This window comes from Saccharomycodes ludwigii, chromosome V (genome assembly GCF_020623625.1).
Source record: "Saccharomycodes ludwigii strain NBRC 1722 chromosome V, whole genome shotgun sequence".
In the NCBI taxonomy this organism is placed as follows: Eukaryota; Fungi; Ascomycota; class Saccharomycetes; order Saccharomycodales; family Saccharomycodaceae; genus Saccharomycodes; species Saccharomycodes ludwigii.
This window is the reverse complement of record NC_060204.1, coordinates 285,383-303,862: the sequence shown is the minus strand read 5'-3', so window position 1 is coordinate 303,862 and position 18,480 is coordinate 285,383. Positions and strand designations below refer to the sequence as shown.

General features: G+C 31.0%; 9 protein-coding genes and 1 non-coding gene across 10 annotated transcripts; 8 read left to right on the top strand and 2 right to left on the bottom strand.

Annotated features, from left to right (window-relative positions):
- Positions 1-375: 375 nt before the first annotated feature.
- Positions 376-2,709, top strand: FOL1 (trifunctional dihydropteroate synthetase/dihydrohydroxymethylpterin pyrophosphokinase/dihydroneopterin aldolase FOL1; the record flags this gene model as incomplete). Its single annotated transcript, XM_046079260.1, has 1 exon — positions 376-2,709. The coding sequence occupies one exon, from the start codon at positions 376-378 to the stop codon at positions 2,707-2,709; it is 2,334 nt and encodes a 777-aa protein (XP_045933568.1).
- Positions 2,710-3,100: 391 nt separating this feature from the next.
- On the bottom strand, positions 3,101-3,595 carry GIS2 (mRNA-binding translational activator GIS2; the record flags this gene model as incomplete). The annotated part of the gene is made up of 1 exon (XM_046079261.1): positions 3,101-3,595. One exon carries the CDS (start codon positions 3,593-3,595, stop codon positions 3,101-3,103), a length of 495 nt encoding a protein of 164 aa, XP_045933567.1.
- Positions 3,596-4,172: 577 nt separating this feature from the next.
- COQ6 (putative N,N-dimethylaniline monooxygenase COQ6) lies at positions 4,173-5,774 on the top strand (the record flags this gene model as incomplete). The annotated part of the gene is made up of 1 exon (XM_046079262.1): positions 4,173-5,774. One exon carries the CDS (start codon positions 4,173-4,175, stop codon positions 5,772-5,774), a length of 1,602 nt encoding a protein of 533 aa, XP_045933566.1.
- A 236-nt stretch (positions 5,775-6,010) lies between these two features.
- On the top strand, positions 6,011-7,255 carry TGL2 (triglyceride lipase; the record flags this gene model as incomplete). Its single annotated transcript, XM_046079263.1, has 1 exon — positions 6,011-7,255. One exon carries the CDS (start codon positions 6,011-6,013, stop codon positions 7,253-7,255), a length of 1,245 nt encoding a protein of 414 aa, XP_045933565.1.
- Positions 7,256-7,710: 455 nt separating this feature from the next.
- On the top strand, positions 7,711-11,472 carry SIP3 (Sip3p; the record flags this gene model as incomplete). The annotated part of the gene is made up of 1 exon (XM_046079264.1): positions 7,711-11,472. The coding sequence occupies one exon, from the start codon at positions 7,711-7,713 to the stop codon at positions 11,470-11,472; it is 3,762 nt and encodes a 1,253-aa protein (XP_045933564.1).
- A 771-nt stretch (positions 11,473-12,243) lies between these two features.
- On the top strand, positions 12,244-12,343 carry SCDLUD_003911. The gene has a single exon (XR_006829230.1). It is a non-coding gene; the product is annotated as a snosnR71 (small nucleolar RNA).
- A 356-nt stretch (positions 12,344-12,699) lies between these two features.
- On the top strand, positions 12,700-15,192 carry DSL1 (Dsl1p; the record flags this gene model as incomplete). The annotated part of the gene is made up of 1 exon (XM_046079265.1): positions 12,700-15,192. One exon carries the CDS (start codon positions 12,700-12,702, stop codon positions 15,190-15,192), a length of 2,493 nt encoding a protein of 830 aa, XP_045933563.1.
- A 300-nt stretch (positions 15,193-15,492) lies between these two features.
- ATX1 (copper metallochaperone ATX1) lies at positions 15,493-15,711 on the top strand (the record flags this gene model as incomplete). The annotated part of the gene is made up of 1 exon (XM_046079266.1): positions 15,493-15,711. The coding sequence occupies one exon, from the start codon at positions 15,493-15,495 to the stop codon at positions 15,709-15,711; it is 219 nt and encodes a 72-aa protein (XP_045933562.1).
- Positions 15,712-16,070: 359 nt separating this feature from the next.
- Positions 16,071-16,607, top strand: LTO1 (ribosome biosynthesis protein LTO1; the record flags this gene model as incomplete). Its single annotated transcript, XM_046079267.1, has 1 exon — positions 16,071-16,607. One exon carries the CDS (start codon positions 16,071-16,073, stop codon positions 16,605-16,607), a length of 537 nt encoding a protein of 178 aa, XP_045933561.1.
- Positions 16,608-16,629: 22 nt separating this feature from the next.
- Positions 16,630-17,670, bottom strand: SCDLUD_003907 (U5 snRNP complex subunit LIN1; the record flags this gene model as incomplete). Its single annotated transcript, XM_046079268.1, has 1 exon — positions 16,630-17,670. One exon carries the CDS (start codon positions 17,668-17,670, stop codon positions 16,630-16,632), a length of 1,041 nt encoding a protein of 346 aa, XP_045933560.1.
- Positions 17,671-18,480: the final 810 nt, after the last annotated feature.

Here is an 18,480-nt window from a genome sequence, read left to right as displayed (position 1 = left end):
TTTTTTTTTCTCTAATCAATTTTAATATTTTAAAAGGGCATTTTTCCTTTTTTTTTTTTTTTTTTTTTTTTATATTCTTATTTGCAATGAAATATATCATATACAGTGTTACAATTTTTTCTTTTTTTCTTTTTTTATATTCTTCAATTCCCACTTGGCTTAATTGAAATATAACTTTAAATAAGCTTACGATTTGAAAGAAATAAACTTCAATATATATATATATATATATAAAACACTTATAAAAAAACAAACTCATATCTTTACCAACATTCAGATAATATTTTCCAAATTTTTTTTTTTTTTTTTTTTCTTTTCAAAGTGTTGCTGTTCAAAAATATTATAAAAATTAAGTTATCAAAACATTTACCATTAATGATTTCAAAGTTTCGGTCTTTCCATAAAGACTCTGTTCATATAGACAGGTTAAATTTGACAAATGTTGTTGTGGGACCAGATGCTTGGAATTTACTTAAACCGCAACCGTGTTACATAAACATTAATATGAATACTGATTTCCGTAAGGCTTCGAAAGATGACGATTTGAAATATTCATTGAATTATGCAGTTATTTCTAGGGATTTAGTTTCCCAAATTACTAAAACAACTGGCAGCACAAAATTCAGAAATCTTTTAGAGTTAAGTAATTATTTGAACAAACACCTATTAGAAACGTACAAGGGCATTCAATCTTTACAAACAGAATGCATTCTACCCAATGCTAACATTAGATGTAAGGAAGTTATTTTGCAAACAAACCAAGAGGACGAGCATAATATCACAAGTACTCCAACCAGCTGTAAATTAATTTTAAAAGATATTCAATTGTTAACTTTAATTGGTGTTTTTACTTTTGAAAGGTTACAAAAACAGTTTATTACTTTGGATATTGAAATTCCCATTTTTGGCACTTTTTTCCCAAATTATCGTAAAATCATCAAGGTCGTTTGTGACTATTTAGAAAGTGAAAATTTTAAAACTGTCGAAGCATTGGTTGAATCCACGGCACAATTAATATTCCAAGAATTCCCTGATATATCGGGTAATGAAACCAGCACCAAAGAGAATGGTCAGATTTTAGTTAAAGTTACCAAATTGAATGCGATTACAGATACACTTGGTGTTGGTGTCAAATGCTTAAGAAACATAAACGATTTTGAAAACCGTTCCAAAATTTTACTCAATACTACTGGAAATACGATTGACACTGCATCTAATACTTTCGACTTACCATTAAAATCTAAAGCCACAAACGTCAACAATACTCAAAATTATAAGAATTCTGTATGTTACTTGGCATTTGGTTCCAATATGAACGATAAATTGAGTAATATTTTACAATCCTTCCAAAATTTAGAGAATGTACCTGGTAACAAAATCTTAGATATATCCTCAATCTATGAAAGTGAACCTATGTATTTTGAAGACCAGGATTTTTTTTATAATGGTGTGATCAAACTACAGACAAATTTTCCGCCACATGAACTATTGAGATATTGTAAAAAAATTGAGTATGAATGTTTGCAAAGAGTAAAACATTTTGACAATGGTCCACGAACCATTGATTTGGATTTATTATTGTATTTCAATGAGTTGCAAGAACCAGTTAATTTAAACACCAGAGATTTGATTATACCGCATCCTAGGATGTTGGAAAGAGGATTTGTGTTATTGCCATTGTGCGAAATAATTCCCCCTGATTTAGTTCATCCGATCACTGCTGAGCCTATATGGGATCATTTAAACCAATTATCTAAACCATGGGGATTAAGTAAAGTGTTACCATTAAGTGGGAATAGAACCGGTTTGAAATATAACATACCAAGAAACAGTGGTACCAGTGGGAACAATCCCACATACATTATGTCAGTTATAAACGCCACCCCTGATTCTTTCAGTGATGGCGACCCAAATTTTACTATTGATGGAAAAATAGCCCAAATTAAAAAAAACATCAAGGACGTTTTGGCAATTTACCCCGAACAAAAAATTATCCTAGATATCGGTGGGTGTTCCACCAGACCTGGGTCGGAGCAACCCTCCATCAAAGAGGAAATAACCAGAATTGAACCTATACTATTAAAATTGACAGAGGAACTCTTGTCGGATAATGATAATATATTAATATCCGTTGACACTTATAGAGCTGAGGTTGCTGCAAAAGCTATTGAGTTAGGATGTGATATTATAAACGATATTAGTATGGGCAGTCTAAGTAATGATGGCACCGCGATGTTTGAATTGTTGAGTAAAAACCCAACGGTGGGTTATGTGCTAAGCCATTTCAGAGGTGACGTTAGTTCAATGAATAAACATGCCGATTATAGTAACAGGGATTTGGTCAATGCTATTTGTGAAGAGTTAGACGTTGCAATAGATAGATGTTTATCACATGGTATGAAGAGGTGGCAACTTATACTGGACCCTGGTATCGGATTTGCCAAAAACGGGCCGCAAAATATTCAATTAATCAAGAATTTACACAAATTTGATGAATATTTTAGATCATATTATCCCATTTTAATCGGTCCATCGAGGAAAAAATTCTTGGGAACCATAACCAATGAGCTAATTGCTTCTCGAAGAGATATAGAAACTATGGCTGTTATATCTATGTGTGCTGGTAATAACACTTGCGATATTGTTAGGGTTCATGACCCTAGGATATGTGCAAAAACATTAAAAGTTGTAGATACTTTGAGAAGCTGATATTACTTGTTTACATATACGTACAATATTTTGAATTTTTTTTATAGTATAGAGTATAACATGTATATATAAATATATAAAGGCAAACTATTTATAAAAAATAAAAAAAAAAAAAAAAAAAAAGGAAAAGGAAAAGTAAAGTAAATTTAGATAGATACATTCACTTTTTTTTTTTTTTTTTTTTCTTTTTTTTAATTATCATCTCCAGTTATTTATTTTTATTATGTTACAAAAGCAAACCACAACATAAATTAAATTAAATCGATATAAAGAAAACTAACTTTTGTTTTTTTTTTTTTTTTTTTTTTGTTTATAAAGATAAAAAAAAATAGAAAAAGTTTTAACAGTCAAAATACTTTAGGCTATTAATAAAATTTCATCCGTATACTTCCTAATTTGCACAGTCTCTAGAAATGTGACCAGGTTGATTACAGTTGTAACAAACTTTGCCAGTACCATTACCACTTGGACATTCTTTGGAAATGTGACCTAGTTGACCACAGGAATAACATTTGTTTTCAGTTTTTAAACAATCTTTAGCCATATGGTTTGGACCACCACATTTGTAACAAGAGACTCTGTTGTTAGAATTACCACCAAATCTGTTGTTAAAAGATCTTCTACCACCTTGTGGATTTGGAGCAGGACATTCTCTGGAAATATGACCAACTTCATTACAGTTGTAACAACGTTGAACAGTACATTCACTCTTGATATGACCGGTACTACCACAGTTGTAACATTGTTTATGTTCATCACTCTTTGGCAAAGGGCAATCACCTTGAACATGACCTGGTTGATTACAGTTGTAACATAATTTTTCAGAATCACATTGGTCAGCCAAATGACCTAACTTACCACACACATAACAGGCTCTAGAAGACATCTTTCCCTTGATTTATTTTTATTATTTTTTTTTAATTTTTTTAGTTTTTTTTTCTTGAAATAAAACTTTAGTTAGTAATAAGTTCAGACATTATAAGAAGACAAAGAAAAAAGATATATATAAAAAAAAAAAAAGAAAAAAAAAAAACAAAATTGATGGCAAAAATAAAAAAGAAAAAAAATTTTCATAAAAAAAAATTTTTTCCTCTTTTCTTTTTTTTTTTTTCTTTCTTTCTTTTTTTTGTATTTTTTGTATTTAAGATATCAGCATACACCCACACATACCACACATATCACGTTATACGATAAGATACAACAGTCACGTTATGCGATATGATTACCCGGCATAACAAACAGTATCTATTAAACTCCTTGCAGTAATTTCTTATTTTGTTTTATATAAAATTAAACTTTGACAAACGAAATGGAAAGAAAGGGTAAAAAAAGAAAAAGAAAAAAAAAAATGGTATCTTAACAGATAGGCTTACTGAAATAATCAAAAGCAAACCACTTGTTGTAAAGACCAACCCTTTTTTGAAAGCAAAAACAAAATTAAATAAAATAAAATAAAATTATTCATGTTTAGAAGAGTACCCCCACTGAAAAGAATAAATAAAGCATCATCCAACATTTCTACTCTTGGCTCTAGTATTGTTAACGCGATTAACCACTCTAAGAGCACAACCCCGTTGCTCTCAAACTATTATTCCACTATTGCCGCCAATGAAAACAATTCATCTACATTACCGGTCAAATCCACAGATATCTTAATTGTTGGTGGTGGTCCAGCTGGTCTAACTCTAGCAGCAGCCATTAAACTATCTCCAAACTTAAAACATTTCAAAACCACACTAGTAGATGCTGGTAATTTGTCTGAGAATTTGCCAAAATTCCATAACCTATCATCTTCAGCATATATGACCAATAGAGTAGTTAGCATCACCCCACAAAATATGGATTTTTTAACTGGCGATTTGAATTTACCCTTGCAGTTTAATAGAATCCAGCCATTTGATGGCATTTATGTCAGCGATGGTTTAAACGATACCAGTAGAATGGCTATGGACAGAGAATCCATGGGTAATATGGTCGAATTACTAAACATCCAAAGCAGTGCTTATATGAAACTATTGGAATTGAATGCCAATAACAATACTAACCCCATCGAAATTGCGGATAATTGTAAAGTTGTAGACATTGTTAAACCTTCCACTACTAATGCTACTGCCAATGGCGTTGAAAACACTAACCCTTGGCCGTATGTCAAATTAGACAACGGAGAAACTTACAAGACGAGATTATTGATTGGTTGCGATGGGTTTCAATCACCGGTTAGAAAATATGCTGGTATCGAAACGCGTGGCTGGTTTTATAACGAATGGGGTGTTGTAGCAACAATGAAGCTAGAATATCCACCGTTTAATCATATTAGAGGTTGGCAAAGGTTTTTACCTACAGGTCCTATTGCTCACTTGCCCTTGCCTGGTGATTGGGCTACATTAGTTTGGAGTACAACACCCGAACTAAGTAAGCTTTTGGTTTCTTTACCTTCTAATGTATTTTCTAAGTTGGTCAACGCTGCATTTATTTTAGAAGATGGTGATATGCAGTATTACTATCGCAAATTGTCTGATGCTGCTGTTGATAAAAGAATTTTTGATGAAATAATTGAAGACATAGATTATCGTATTGAGGTGAAATCGCAGCAGTTAATCAACAAGAACAATTCTGACATGTATTATGTAGATGAGAATTATCCACCTCCGATCAAGGACACACTAGAGAAGAGTCGTGCCAGATTTCCAATGAAAATGTTTCATGCAGATACATATGTTGCACCAAGAGTTTGTTTAGTAGGTGATGCAGCCCATGCTACGCATCCGTTGGCTGGCCAAGGTTTAAACATGGGATTAGGTGATTCCAAAAGCCTAGTTTCTGTTTTGGAAAAAGCTAGTTCCCGCGGGTTAGATATTGGTTCTGTTGATTTATGCTTAAATGATTATTGGAAAGATAGATATGGTACTAATATGATGTTATTGGGGGTTGTTGATAAATTGCATAAGTTGTATGGTACAAGAAATGAGGTTGTGGTTGGACTAAGACAATGGGGCTTGAATGTTGTCAACAATCTAGGCGATGTCAAGGAATTCATGATGAATGTTGTCAGTGGGAGAAAATGAATTTTGAATCAATAAATGTTTAATTATGTTTTTTTTTTTTAAACTTATGCTATGCATATATATATAAATAATCAGGTAAATAAATCCATAAACAGGCAAGATAAAGCGCAAAAAAAAAAAAAAAAAAAAGTGTTTTTATTAAGCTTTTTAATACTATCTCAAATATTTTTAATTTTTTAAAAAAAAAAAAAAAAAAAAAAATATAGAGAGAAGAGAAGAAAATTAGTAATAATTTAATGTTTAAAAGGCTTTCATCATTAAAGTATATAGTGCCAACCGGTGCAGTGGTATTATTTGGCACACCCTCTCTGCTAATAGCAGCAGATTCAAAACAAATACTGGAAAATAACAAGGAAGAACAAGAGCAAAAACTCCATAATCATAAATTAATCCGTCATAATAAACAGGAATATATTAAAGCAAATGAAATAATTAGAGAGATAAAACCGCTGGGAGATAATTTTCATACGCCTGCTAACCCAATCGTGCTGTGCCATGGTATATCTGGATTTGACAGATTAGTTTTGCTGCCTTCTATATACCAAATTATAAAATTTATCAGAAATATGGGTACTCTAATTACAGATGATGAAGAGATGATGAAAAATGTGTACACTGATGATGACAATATCAAGGCTTTACTGGAGATTGACTATTGGATCGGTGTTAAAAACATATTGGAAAGAAATGGCTGTAAAGTATTAACTGCACGGGTTCCTGCTTTTGGAAGTATTGAAGAAAGGGCCAACATATTAAACCATTTTATACAACACAAAGTATCTTTACATAAATCCAAGGAAAGTGGAAAACAACAAGATGATGAATTAATGAAGGTGAACATAATAGCACATTCTATGGGTGGACTAGATGCTAGATATTTGATATCTGAGATTCCTCAAGAACAAAAAAAAAATTATCAAGTTTGTTCCTTAACAACGGTATCCACACCACATAGAGGCAGTGAGATGGCTGATTTTATTGTACAGTTAGCAAAAGATTTAGAAAACCAAGTAACATTCACGTCGAAAGCCAATGCAGATGAAAATGATGGCGACAAAGAGGGCGGGTTATATAATAATACTAGCAAAGATACAACTAATATAACAAGTGCACGAAGACTGTTACCTAAGCCAATTTATGAATTAACCACAAAGCATATGCACGACTTTAATGAAAGGGTGCTGGATGATGATAAGGTGGGATATTTCAGTTATGGTTCGTATTTTATTCCCAAGTGGCACAATACATTTTATCTTTCATGGAAAATCATTGAAAAATTAAGTAACGGCAAACCAAATGATGGGTTGGTTACTTTGGATAGCGCTAGATGGGGGACTTATATGGGCACGTTACCTGGATTAGACCATTTGGATATTATTAATTGGAAAATTAATTTGGTTAAAAGGGACACGCCTGTTACGCTTGATGTTTTGCAATTTTATTTAAAAATAGCAGATGATTTAGGTCGAAGAGGATATTGACTATTGGTAGCATGTCTTCTTTTGTCTATTCTTTAGAGGTGTGCTTATAAAGGGGGGGGGGGGGGGGGGGATAAATATATATACATATATATATATATATAAAGAGAAGATTCACGTGATTGGTTTCGACGTTAGATTATATAACATTTTATTATCATGAGAAATTATGGCACAGTAACAACAGGAATAATTTTTTTTTTTTTTTTTTGTTTCGCTTAAAAGCACCTGAAAAGAAAAACTTGAAATTATGCGGTTTTTATATTTTTTTGGTTTTTCTATGTTCGTAAAACAAATTTTGTACTTTTGATCTCATTTTTTCCAATTCTATTCTTATTTTTTTATTATTTGTTTTTAACTAGCTAGTTATTTCCAGGTCACTATCATTTTTACTCTTCAACTCGATTAAACAGTCAATAACAAAACAAACAAAAAAAAACAAAAAAAATAAAGGTATAATGGTTGAAGAAAAGAACGTCAATACCATTTCCACCGTTGATTCTGATAACAACAAAACACTTCATGTTTTAAAACTAATATCTGTCGGTTTTAAAGAAGCATCATTGGATTCTCCTTCTTTTCGAGCAAATGTAAATTTTTTCCATTCACAAATTGAATATATCGAAACTTGGTTGGATAACACCTCCAAATTTAGTAAAGGAAAGTACAGAGATGGATTTAATGATTTTAAACAGGTTTACTTAACTTTACAATCACAAATCTTACCTCCCACAAGATTTGTTGAATCTGGAATGTTAGATGGTACTGAAACCACTCCTGAATTGATCAATGATTTCGAAAGATCCTTAAGAGATGTAACGTCTCAGATATTCCAGGTTTTAGAAGGAAACCCTGAATCCTATTTGAATGAATTGCTAATGTTATTGACTGAAGTCATCAAACCTTACAGAGAAAAACGGAAAAACTTTGACTATTACCAAACCAAATACGATTCATTTTTAAATAAGTACCAGGCAGCTAAATATCAAGGTGTAGATCCCTCTACAATTAGAGAGGATGCCTTTCAATTGTTCGAGGCTCGCAAACTTTATTTAAAGGCGTCTTTGGATTTGATTTTAGAAATTTCAATGACGTTTAATAGATTTGGTGAACATAATATCCAATTCATTAAAGCTTTAAAACCCAAAATTGTATTGAACGCTAAAAATGCACAGTCCCATGTTGATATAGACATTACTGCGTACAAAAACTTTGAGGCATCTGAGAAATGGTTTCTTGATTCGATAGAGGCTAACAAATCATTAGAAGGTGATATCGTAAAAGCTAAAGAACAGATTGAAGAGTTTTGTATTGAACAGATTACACCAAGCAGAGACATTGAAGATTATAATATCAAAACCATCAAATCAAGGTTAAAAGATTGTGCTTCAACACACGCACAGAAAGAGGCACCTAAAGCGCCTAGTGCTTCTGCGCAACTAAGCCCAGACCATCCCCTTAATAAAAATAACGGTACTGTTGGTGACAAAAGTGGTTGGTTATTTTTGAAGACTTCAGTTGGAATGCCAGCAAGAACAATTTGGGTTAGGAGATGGTGTTTCATTAGAAAGTCTGTATTTGGTATGCTGACCTTATCGACTAGTAAAACACATGTGGAGGAAACAGATAAATTTGGGGTTTTGTTAACCAGTGTGAAATATAATAGTGCAAATGAGGATAGCAGAAAATTTTGTTTTGATGTTGCTATCAGTGGATCTCCTGCTATCACTTTGGCTTTCCAAGCGGAAACATTTAAAGAATTGGAGAGTTGGATTAGATCTTTTGCTGAAAGCAGACAAAAATTGGTTTCCAAGAACATATCCAAGGAGGAATATGAGATGTCTTTTATGAGGTTCCCACCTATTTTTAGAGAATTTGCATGTACTTCCACTACATCTGTTGATTTACAAGTCACGACCACTACCAATTGCAAAAGTTTGGTTGATTTATTAGGTGCTGAGCTAAACGAATATGGCGATGTAGTTTATAATAAATATGGGGCTTTCCAAATGCCAACGTTGAAAACACCTATTCTAACTAAATTAACGAAATTAAGCATATTATCAACATTTTTCAATCCTTATAAAGATATACCGGATGCAATCACCGCCAATTTATGGGGCAGTGTTAATTGGAATACTTTTTGTTTGATGGACTATGGTTCTAAAGATCCAGCAAGGTATGCATCTACGAGTTACAAAACAGTGGGCAAGCCCATTGAATATCCAGAGTATTATCCTCAAAATTTAATAAATGACGACTTGCAATTTAAATGTTTATTTTGCATTATCAATGACAGATTGTTGTTAAAGTTTCAATGCGCTCTTTCGCCCAATAACAAGCAAGATTTTTCAGGAACCTGTTTTGTTACGTTGCACGACATTTATTTTTATTTAAATTCGACCGGGTTCATCTGCTTGATCAGAAGAGATATCAAAGATATTGTTTCTTGTGAAGTGTCTAAAGACCAGGATACAATAAATATATATAAGGACACTGGGTTAGTCATGAAGACCAGAATAAGAAAGATATCAGCAACAGACCAACGGATCAATATACTTACAGAAAAATTGCAAGCCTTGGTGATTAATGCTAGTATTACCGATAAACCACTGGATGAAAGGCAAATAATACTAAAGTTGGGATCGATTGATAAGAAATACGAGGATTTACAGCTGGAAAACTTGGAAAAGGAAAAATATTTAAAAAGAAGCACTGTTGCTGAATATAGCAATAGTGATAATGTTTCACCCCAAACACTTGCAATTTGTCAGAATAATGTAATTGCTAATCAGCCTTTGGTAGAATTGTTAACGGCCAAGGAGGCGGAGTTGAAAATTAGACAACAAGAAGTTGCTGCTAAAGCAACGTATCATTTTAGGCTGGATTTCCCCATTGAACCAAAGGCATTGATGCATATATTGTTTGGAGAGAATTCTTTATGCTTTCCTAAATGTTTTAGTTTTGCCTCTATTGATAACTATGAAAATAGGGTTTACCCATGGATCTATTATGGCGATGGCACTGTGACACCTACTACTGCAACTGCACATTCTTTGAAGAGAAAATTGAAATTTGCTTTGAGACATATTGGTAGATCGGTTGTTTTGTCTGATGGAATGTTGGAAGCCATTCAGACCATCAACAAAATGCAAGATGACTATTGCGAGGTGGAACATTCTAACGGAGATGTGTCTATTCCATTGATAGGTGTTTTCAAAATTGTCATTACCTATATAATTACGGAAGTACCACGAGATGAGAGCAGGCGTAAAAAAAGTAGTTTGAACGTATACTACACGTTGAAGTATTGTGACAAAGCACCAGCTACAAGTACCACTGGTGGTGTGTCGTCCTTTATGAGGAATCTGTTTGTTAAAGTTTTGGAAAGATTTGCCATTGAAGATAGACATTTATTAAAGCATGAAATTAATCATTATTATAGGATTATGGGCAACCATGGTCAATATGTTAAATCTGTTAAGTTGGGTGGTAGAATAACTGGCCAAGAAAGTAGTGACAACACCGAACAACAAGAACAACAATTGCCTAATGATGATAAGCCTACTTTAAAATTTACTTTTAGAGTTGTGTTACGAGTATTATTTAGATGGTATGCATACAGTTTAGTGACATGGTTATTCATTACGGTCCAAAAAATTATAAGAGGGATTGGGATACTTTGTACCAATCTAACATATTTGAAGAAATCAGTTGTTTTATTGTTGCTTCTTTCCATAGCAATGAATTTATACTTGAGTAGCAGAGCCACGTTATCGTACTGGAGTGTCAAAAAGGCGCAGAATGTAGTTTCTACTTGTACTAAAAATGTATCTATGAAAAGGGCGATTTATTTAGAAGACTTGGACTTGTTGACCGATAGTTTGATTTCCACTGGTGGTAAAAACAATGGTACTGAGATGGTTTACAAGAGATTTATTAACACTCCTGCTTATGATAGGAAATATAAAGATATGAGGTATCAAATAGCCAAAAGAAGAAATGATTTACTAGTTGAATTGAAAATATTATCTACGATGGAAGGTGAAATGGTTAAAGGGGATTTTAATAATTTTGTGATACATGAGTACAGTCAATGTAAAGCAGCAAAAGAGAATTTTCCTAGAAAAATAGCCGATAATGAATCTTTAAAAGAGTATTGTACTGAGATTGAAAATATTTATGATAAGAATGGTGATTTAAAATTAGGATTATTGTGATGATATTTTTTTTTTTTTTTCTCAATATATTTAAATTTATGCAATTTTTAAACTTGATATAAAGTAAGAAAGAAATGTGCCAAAATTGTAGTCTTTTGTGATAAGATTGTTAGAGAACTACCATTGTTAAAAAAAATAGCTGGTAGTTTTATAACTTTTGTTATGGATTAGAAAGTTAGGTGTTGGATTTGTAATTGATACGAATATATATTGGGTTGATACAGTAGATATATTAATTCTAAGCAATATTTCCAAGCTTTTTTTAAAAAAAAAAAAAAAAGCCCTTTAGGGAAAATATATGTAAAACAAGCGGGTAAGTTGTACATGGTGTTGAAAATATTTTTTTTATTTTATTCTCTTTTATTTTTTTTTATTTTTTTCTATTTTTTTTCATTTTTTTTCTATTTTTTTTCATTTTTTTTCAGATTATGCTTTGTATAAATACAGCTTGTTTTAAGCAATACTGTGATACAAACTGGTAATATACCTTTGAAATGTAAGAAGAAGGGAGTGTAAGAAAGAAAGAAGAGTGAAAGGCAAAATAGATCAATACCAATTTTTAAAGTTGTCAGGGCCACACAAACAAAAGTGTGTTGACTTTGACCACATTTATTGGCTGTTGATTGTTTACTCTTCAATAAGCAGTTACACATCACAATAAAAAAAAAAAAAAAAGAGCTTTGAGTAAGGTTACTTAGTTTTTTTTTTTTTTTTTTTTTAATTCTGTAGCACCAGCCTTGTGTGGGATAGAATAACAGCAATGACATTGTATGTTACATGATGATAATTTATTTCTCAGCTCACTCAGAATCTATATGATCGATAAATATTTTCCTATCCAACATTCATCAAGATATTATCTGACTTTTCCTACACAACTCTGCGATTTGTGTGTTATTCTATTTTCTATCTCTTTCTTTTTAATATTATTTGTCTTGGTGCAGATCACGTGCTTTTGACTGTGGTTTACAATTTGTATATCACTTTGCACGTTCGTGTTTTTCCCTTTTTATTTTCGCAGTGAAAAAAAGAAAGCTTCGGAAATTCTTGGTCGTTATTAACATATCCGGGTTACATAAACTAAAATGTCTTTTTCATCTTAAAAATAAGATAAAAATCACTGCTAATTAAAAAAAAAAAAATATTGATCTTTTTTCGTAACTAAAATCAAAATCTTGAATAACAACCAACCAAACAACAGTATACACCTAAATATATATTAGCTATATGAGTGAAAAAAATATTAAGGACAGGATTGATCAATTGAATCACGAATTGTTGTCAATTCTATCAGATCAAAATTCGCTGCAATTGGCTATTAAGAATGATAAAAATTATAACCAAGTGTTTGGCCCTACCGTTGATAATACACCCTCAATCACCTCCCCTGAAGATTTGGATAGATTGAAAAACCAGGATTCTGAATATATTGCAGAAATTGATCAATTACTCCTATTGAAAACCATCAATCAGTCATTGAATGAATTTCAAACAAATTTAAAATTAAGTGAATTTGAAAATTGTTATTACACATTAAAAAATTTGGTCAATCAATTTAATAAATTATTAAATTTGGCGGAAACCAATAGTTATCAAATTAAACCCACTTTGCCCAAATCCATTTCTAATAAAATTGACTCATTACATCTAGACTTTTTAACCTTGTTGGAAAATATGTACAATAGATTAATTGTAATTCGTGACGTGGACGCCAATACTAAAGTGTTAAATATTAACCGCAGTATTGGAAATAATGAATTACATTTAAAAGAATTAAATGAATTTATGGTCAAAACTTTATTAGAATCGCAAGAAAGTATTGCCACCAAGAATCCAATCGCGTACAATGGTCCTGATTCCACTTTAAAAATTTGGTTTATTACTTCAATTACAGAAACTTCGAAGGTTGAAGAATGCTTAAAAAGATTGGACCATTTAATAACTACCTATTTACAACTTTCACCCATTCTAAACAAATTTGTTAAATGTTTTTTATTTAGTTCCAAAATTCAAGTTGAGCTAACTACTACCGGTGACGAACGTCTTGATTTAAAACTGATCGAGTCTGCTGAAAACTTGAGTCTTCAAGATTATTTAACCAGCTTTATTAATATGGTTCAATTTGTTGATTCACTAATTGGGTGGGATAGTAAATTAATGGCTTTTTTCGAACCGGTTTCTACACTTTTCCAGAAGGAATTGGAAAAATTCATAAAACTCAATATTAAAGAAATATTAAAAGTTGGAAATGATGCCGAACATCATAATGCACTTTTATTAAACTTGCAAAAACTACTCTCACAAGAGGAGGGGAAAAAATCTTCAATATTAACACTTTGTGGTAATTCGAAAACTAACCTAAGTTTATTGTTAAAAGATGAAAAAGTGTATAAACAAGTTATATTGGATCAACTTATTCAGCAGAAATTTGAAGAACTTAGAAGTTTTTTCGATAAAGCTGACGATAACATAATCAATGAGAAAACACTGATCGAAATTTCTTATGAAATAGAAAGAAACGTCACAGGGGACAAGACTAGCGGTAATGTCAGCTCCATAGATAATAAACATATAGGGAGAGGACATGCTAATAAAAATGTGGAAGATCAAAACAACCTTGAGGAGGACGATTGGGGTTCTGCGTGGGATGATGAACTGAATTTAGATGATATAGAGGAGAGAAAAAGCACCAATGAGATTAATGTTAATAGTAATAATGATACAGGTAATCTTAAAGACACCGAAGATGATAGTGAAGATGGCTGGGGATCTGAAGTGGACCTAAACTTTAATGACGAAGAGGAAGAGGTTGGTGATATCACTATCACTAAAAATAACGATGGTGCCAATAAGACATACGTCACTGTGACTGATGCGTTTGAAGTTACAAATATTCCGAAACATTTTATAAGAGTTTGGGATTCTATGAATAGCGATTTATTAAAGGAGAACTTTATATCCTCATCAGATGAAAATAACAACACCGTAGATATCTATGGTGTTAATTACAAATTAAGTCTATTACAAACTTCTTTTTTTGCTATTTGTAATTTACAGTATAACGATGGTAACAATTGGGTACAATTTATTAATGATATGGAATATATTTTATATTATTTACGAAAAAAGTGTAATATAACTCAGTTGGAGGACTTAGTTAGCATGTCATTAGAATCGAAAATCAAAATCATTGAGAAAAAGATCAAAGAGTATATTGATGAACAATTGCTTATCATACGACATGATGAGACAGAACCGGATTGGACTACTACCATTGAAAAATTATTACCATACATTCATACAATAATTGATGGTAAATTACTGAAATTGGGGAATAAAGCCCAAAGGGGTAAAATTTACTATGAGATTTTATATTTTATTTTTAATACGTGTATTACAAAACAAATACTAGGCTGGGATGCGATCAGTGAGAAATCTTCTGAAAATTTATCGGAATTTATTTCGTTGATATTAAATGGTACAAATAATTTTATTGCCAACAATATGGGGGTTAAACTTGAGGAATTGAAATTAAAGTTTAAAATGGTTGGTCAATTATTAGTTGCTCGATTAAAGGATATAATGGATAATTTTTATAATGGAGATTTTTATTTATTTGAAACAGATGAATTGATTACTTGGGTTGTATTGTTATTTGCTGACACTGACATGAGGAAAGATTGCATTGATGAAATTCGTACTTTAAGAGGAGAATTTTGAAAGAAGAAAAGAGGAAAAGTTTATATAGATATATTTTTGTTTTTTAGCTTAAAAGGTACCAAATAATCACGTGGTTTAAGATTACTTGGTTATAATTTATTTTGTTTCCAACGCTTAAAAAGAAATCAGGTGCATTTTAAATAAGTTATAAATAAAATAAAAGAGAAAGAAAATGATTCATTTTTTATTTGTCCTTTTTTATATTTTTATATTTTTTTTTTTTTTCTAATTTCATCTTCTAACAGAAAGTTCAAATATATAGAATTCAACCCTCACATACACACACACCTAGAACGTAAAATGTCCACTAACCACTATCAATTTAATGTTGTTATGTCATGCCAAGGCTGCTCCAATGCCATTAACAAAGTTTTAACTAAATTGCAACCAGAAGTTTCAAAAGTTGATATCTCACTTGAAAAACAAACGGTTGATGTTTACAGTTCTTTACCATATGAGACTATTTTAGAAAAGATTAAAAAGACTGGTAAGGAGGTTAAAAGCGGTAATACTTTATAAATGAATTGAGTTACTTTTATAAGAAATATATTTATTACTTGGTTGTTTATATTTAAGAAATTATGTAACAAAGAGCTATAACATACTATTATTATTATTATTTTTTTTTTTTTAATATTTTATTACTCAGAAAATATCTTGTATGCACTTTTTCACTATAAATTTATCTTTTTTTTTTCCCTTCTTTTTTTTTAAAAAAAAAAAATAAAACTATTCTACTTTCTCGAAATTACCCTTTCTTTTTTATTCATCATTTCTTTACCATGTAGTTAACATCTACTCATTATCTCGTTCCTAATTCAAACTACTAATCAATCAGTCAATTAAATAAAAATAACATATATCAAATAAAATAAACAATGTGCATAGACGATTACGATGATAATCTTTTATTTAATTTAGAAGAGGTTTCTTACAAAGAAGGATATGAAGAAGGTCGAAACGAAAACTTAGAAAAAAACTATTATGAGGGAAAACAATATGGTCTTCAAGTTGGGTTTCAAAGATTCCATAATATAGGTCAGATTCAAAGTATATGCAGTTTGATTATATCAATGTTGCCCAAAGAGACAGAACCAAAACAAACAACCTTAGTCAAACATTGCCAACAAGTCATAAAAACTATTGAACAATTGACTCTAGACAATTCTTCTTCTAGTGTTAAAATTTATGAATCGGAAATTAATAAGATTAGAAATAAATTTAGAACCATATTAATTATATGGAATAAAAGCAATAAGTCTAACAAATTAGAATATGAAAATATAGTTCTTATAGATAAAAGAATTAGTGGCGAAATTAAGGGTTATATACAAGACCATACAGAAACTGCTGGTACAAATGAAAAGAGCAACGAGGACTTGTTAAACTCAGATCATCAAACAACAGACTGGTAGCCTTCCCCTCATTCCTATAACACTAAAACTCTATACACTCTATAAGGATCCAATTTTTATCTATGTCCTTATCATCTATAAATTTAACTATGACAAAGTTATCTTTGAAATAGGTAGATTTCCAATACCTCATTTCATAACTAGAGAAATATTTATTTTCCTTGTTTGATTTCTTAACCCATTTGAAGCTCCATATTTTAACATTTTTATCATCATCCACTAAATCTTTCTCTTTTGCGTTTAGTGTCTCTTCCCTAAATGCCTCTTGTATCTCCAACTTGTTCATTTCATATATATTTCCTTCGTAATTTTTATTCTCTATTATACTGATCAGCTCTGTAACATACTCAATTGCGTTAACAATATAATGCACCTTATCTACATGATTATTATTCTCAAGGTTTCCCCCTTTTTTTCTCTTTCTGTTGGTATTCACAACAGTATATTTGTTTTTCAATTTATTTAGACGAGCCAACATGGTAAAAATATTTATATCTTTCCCACTATCCATGAAAAAGGATAATCTTAACAAGGCATGCTCCAATGATAATTTGCATCTAAATTTATTATTTTTTTGTAACTTTTCTTGTTTTTCCTGCTCCCTTTTAGCTTTTAAAATATTGTCCTTGTTGCTATTTAACTGATCCAACCATTTGTCTTCTTGATCTTCAATCTTAAATTTTGGATTAAAATCTCTACTACCGTTATTCAAATCTTCCTCCAATTCTCTTTTTAAATCAAATGGTTCTATTTCAATGTTATCACTGGAAACAGAGACATAGCTGCCATCCTCTTCTTCTTCAGCTAATAACCTATTTCTTTGTTCACCTTCTAGTTCTTGCTCATCTTCCGATTCTTTCTCACCTTCCGGTTCTTGTTGTTCAAGATCAGAACTAGTAGCCTCATCTATATCAGAATCCGTAAATACCAATGATTCGTCACTATAGCCTCGTGTTACGTTTTTTGTCTTATAAGGTTTTCTCCTTTTGTTTATTAATGAATTGTTTGAAGAAAGTGTTGTGCTATCTTCAGCGATTAATGCTCTTTTTTGTACGTTTCCCATTATCCGACTAACTCTATTTATAGATTTACTAACATAAATAACAATCTCCCAATAAATTACTATCCTTATAAATAGGCTTTTCGACACATTCTCTTTACTTAATATTTTACTTGGTCATAATATTTGGATGCCTTTTTGGTACCGGACCCAAAAATTACAGTAAAGTGAGCGAAGTTCCAAATATTCAATAAAAAAAAAAAAAATAATAATAATAATAATAATAATAATAATGGGAAAAAAAAACAACGGCTATCACTAATTCCTATTACTCTTACACACATTTCTACTCATACCAAACATGTTTCAAAGACAGTTATTTATCTTTATAAGAAACATTTTAATATTTCAACGGATTCCATAATAAATTTTAAATAAAAGTAGAAATAAATTTAATTCTAATACGAAAAGTTGTTGGGAGAATATTATATTTTATTTCATTGAGTCTATAAGACTATAAACCAAAGTACAAAAAATAACTGTTTTTAAAAAATAAATACAATGGTTAAAATCATTTTTAATATCTTAGCAATTTCTGACGCATCCCACAAAATAGATATTGATCAGTTTTTAAGACCATTTATTTTCTTCGTCGCATTCCTAATCCTATTGATTATTTGTTTTTACCATGTTTCAATCGATATGACCCAAAATATTAATAGAAAGAAAAAAAAAAAGAAGTAAAAGCACACTCACAATAAATATTAACTTTTTTTTTTTTAATAAATTTCTAAACGTTATTAGTCCTCTATCACTACAATGTATGACCGAGGATTTATTACTTCCATACCAATAAACTTTATACACTGTATT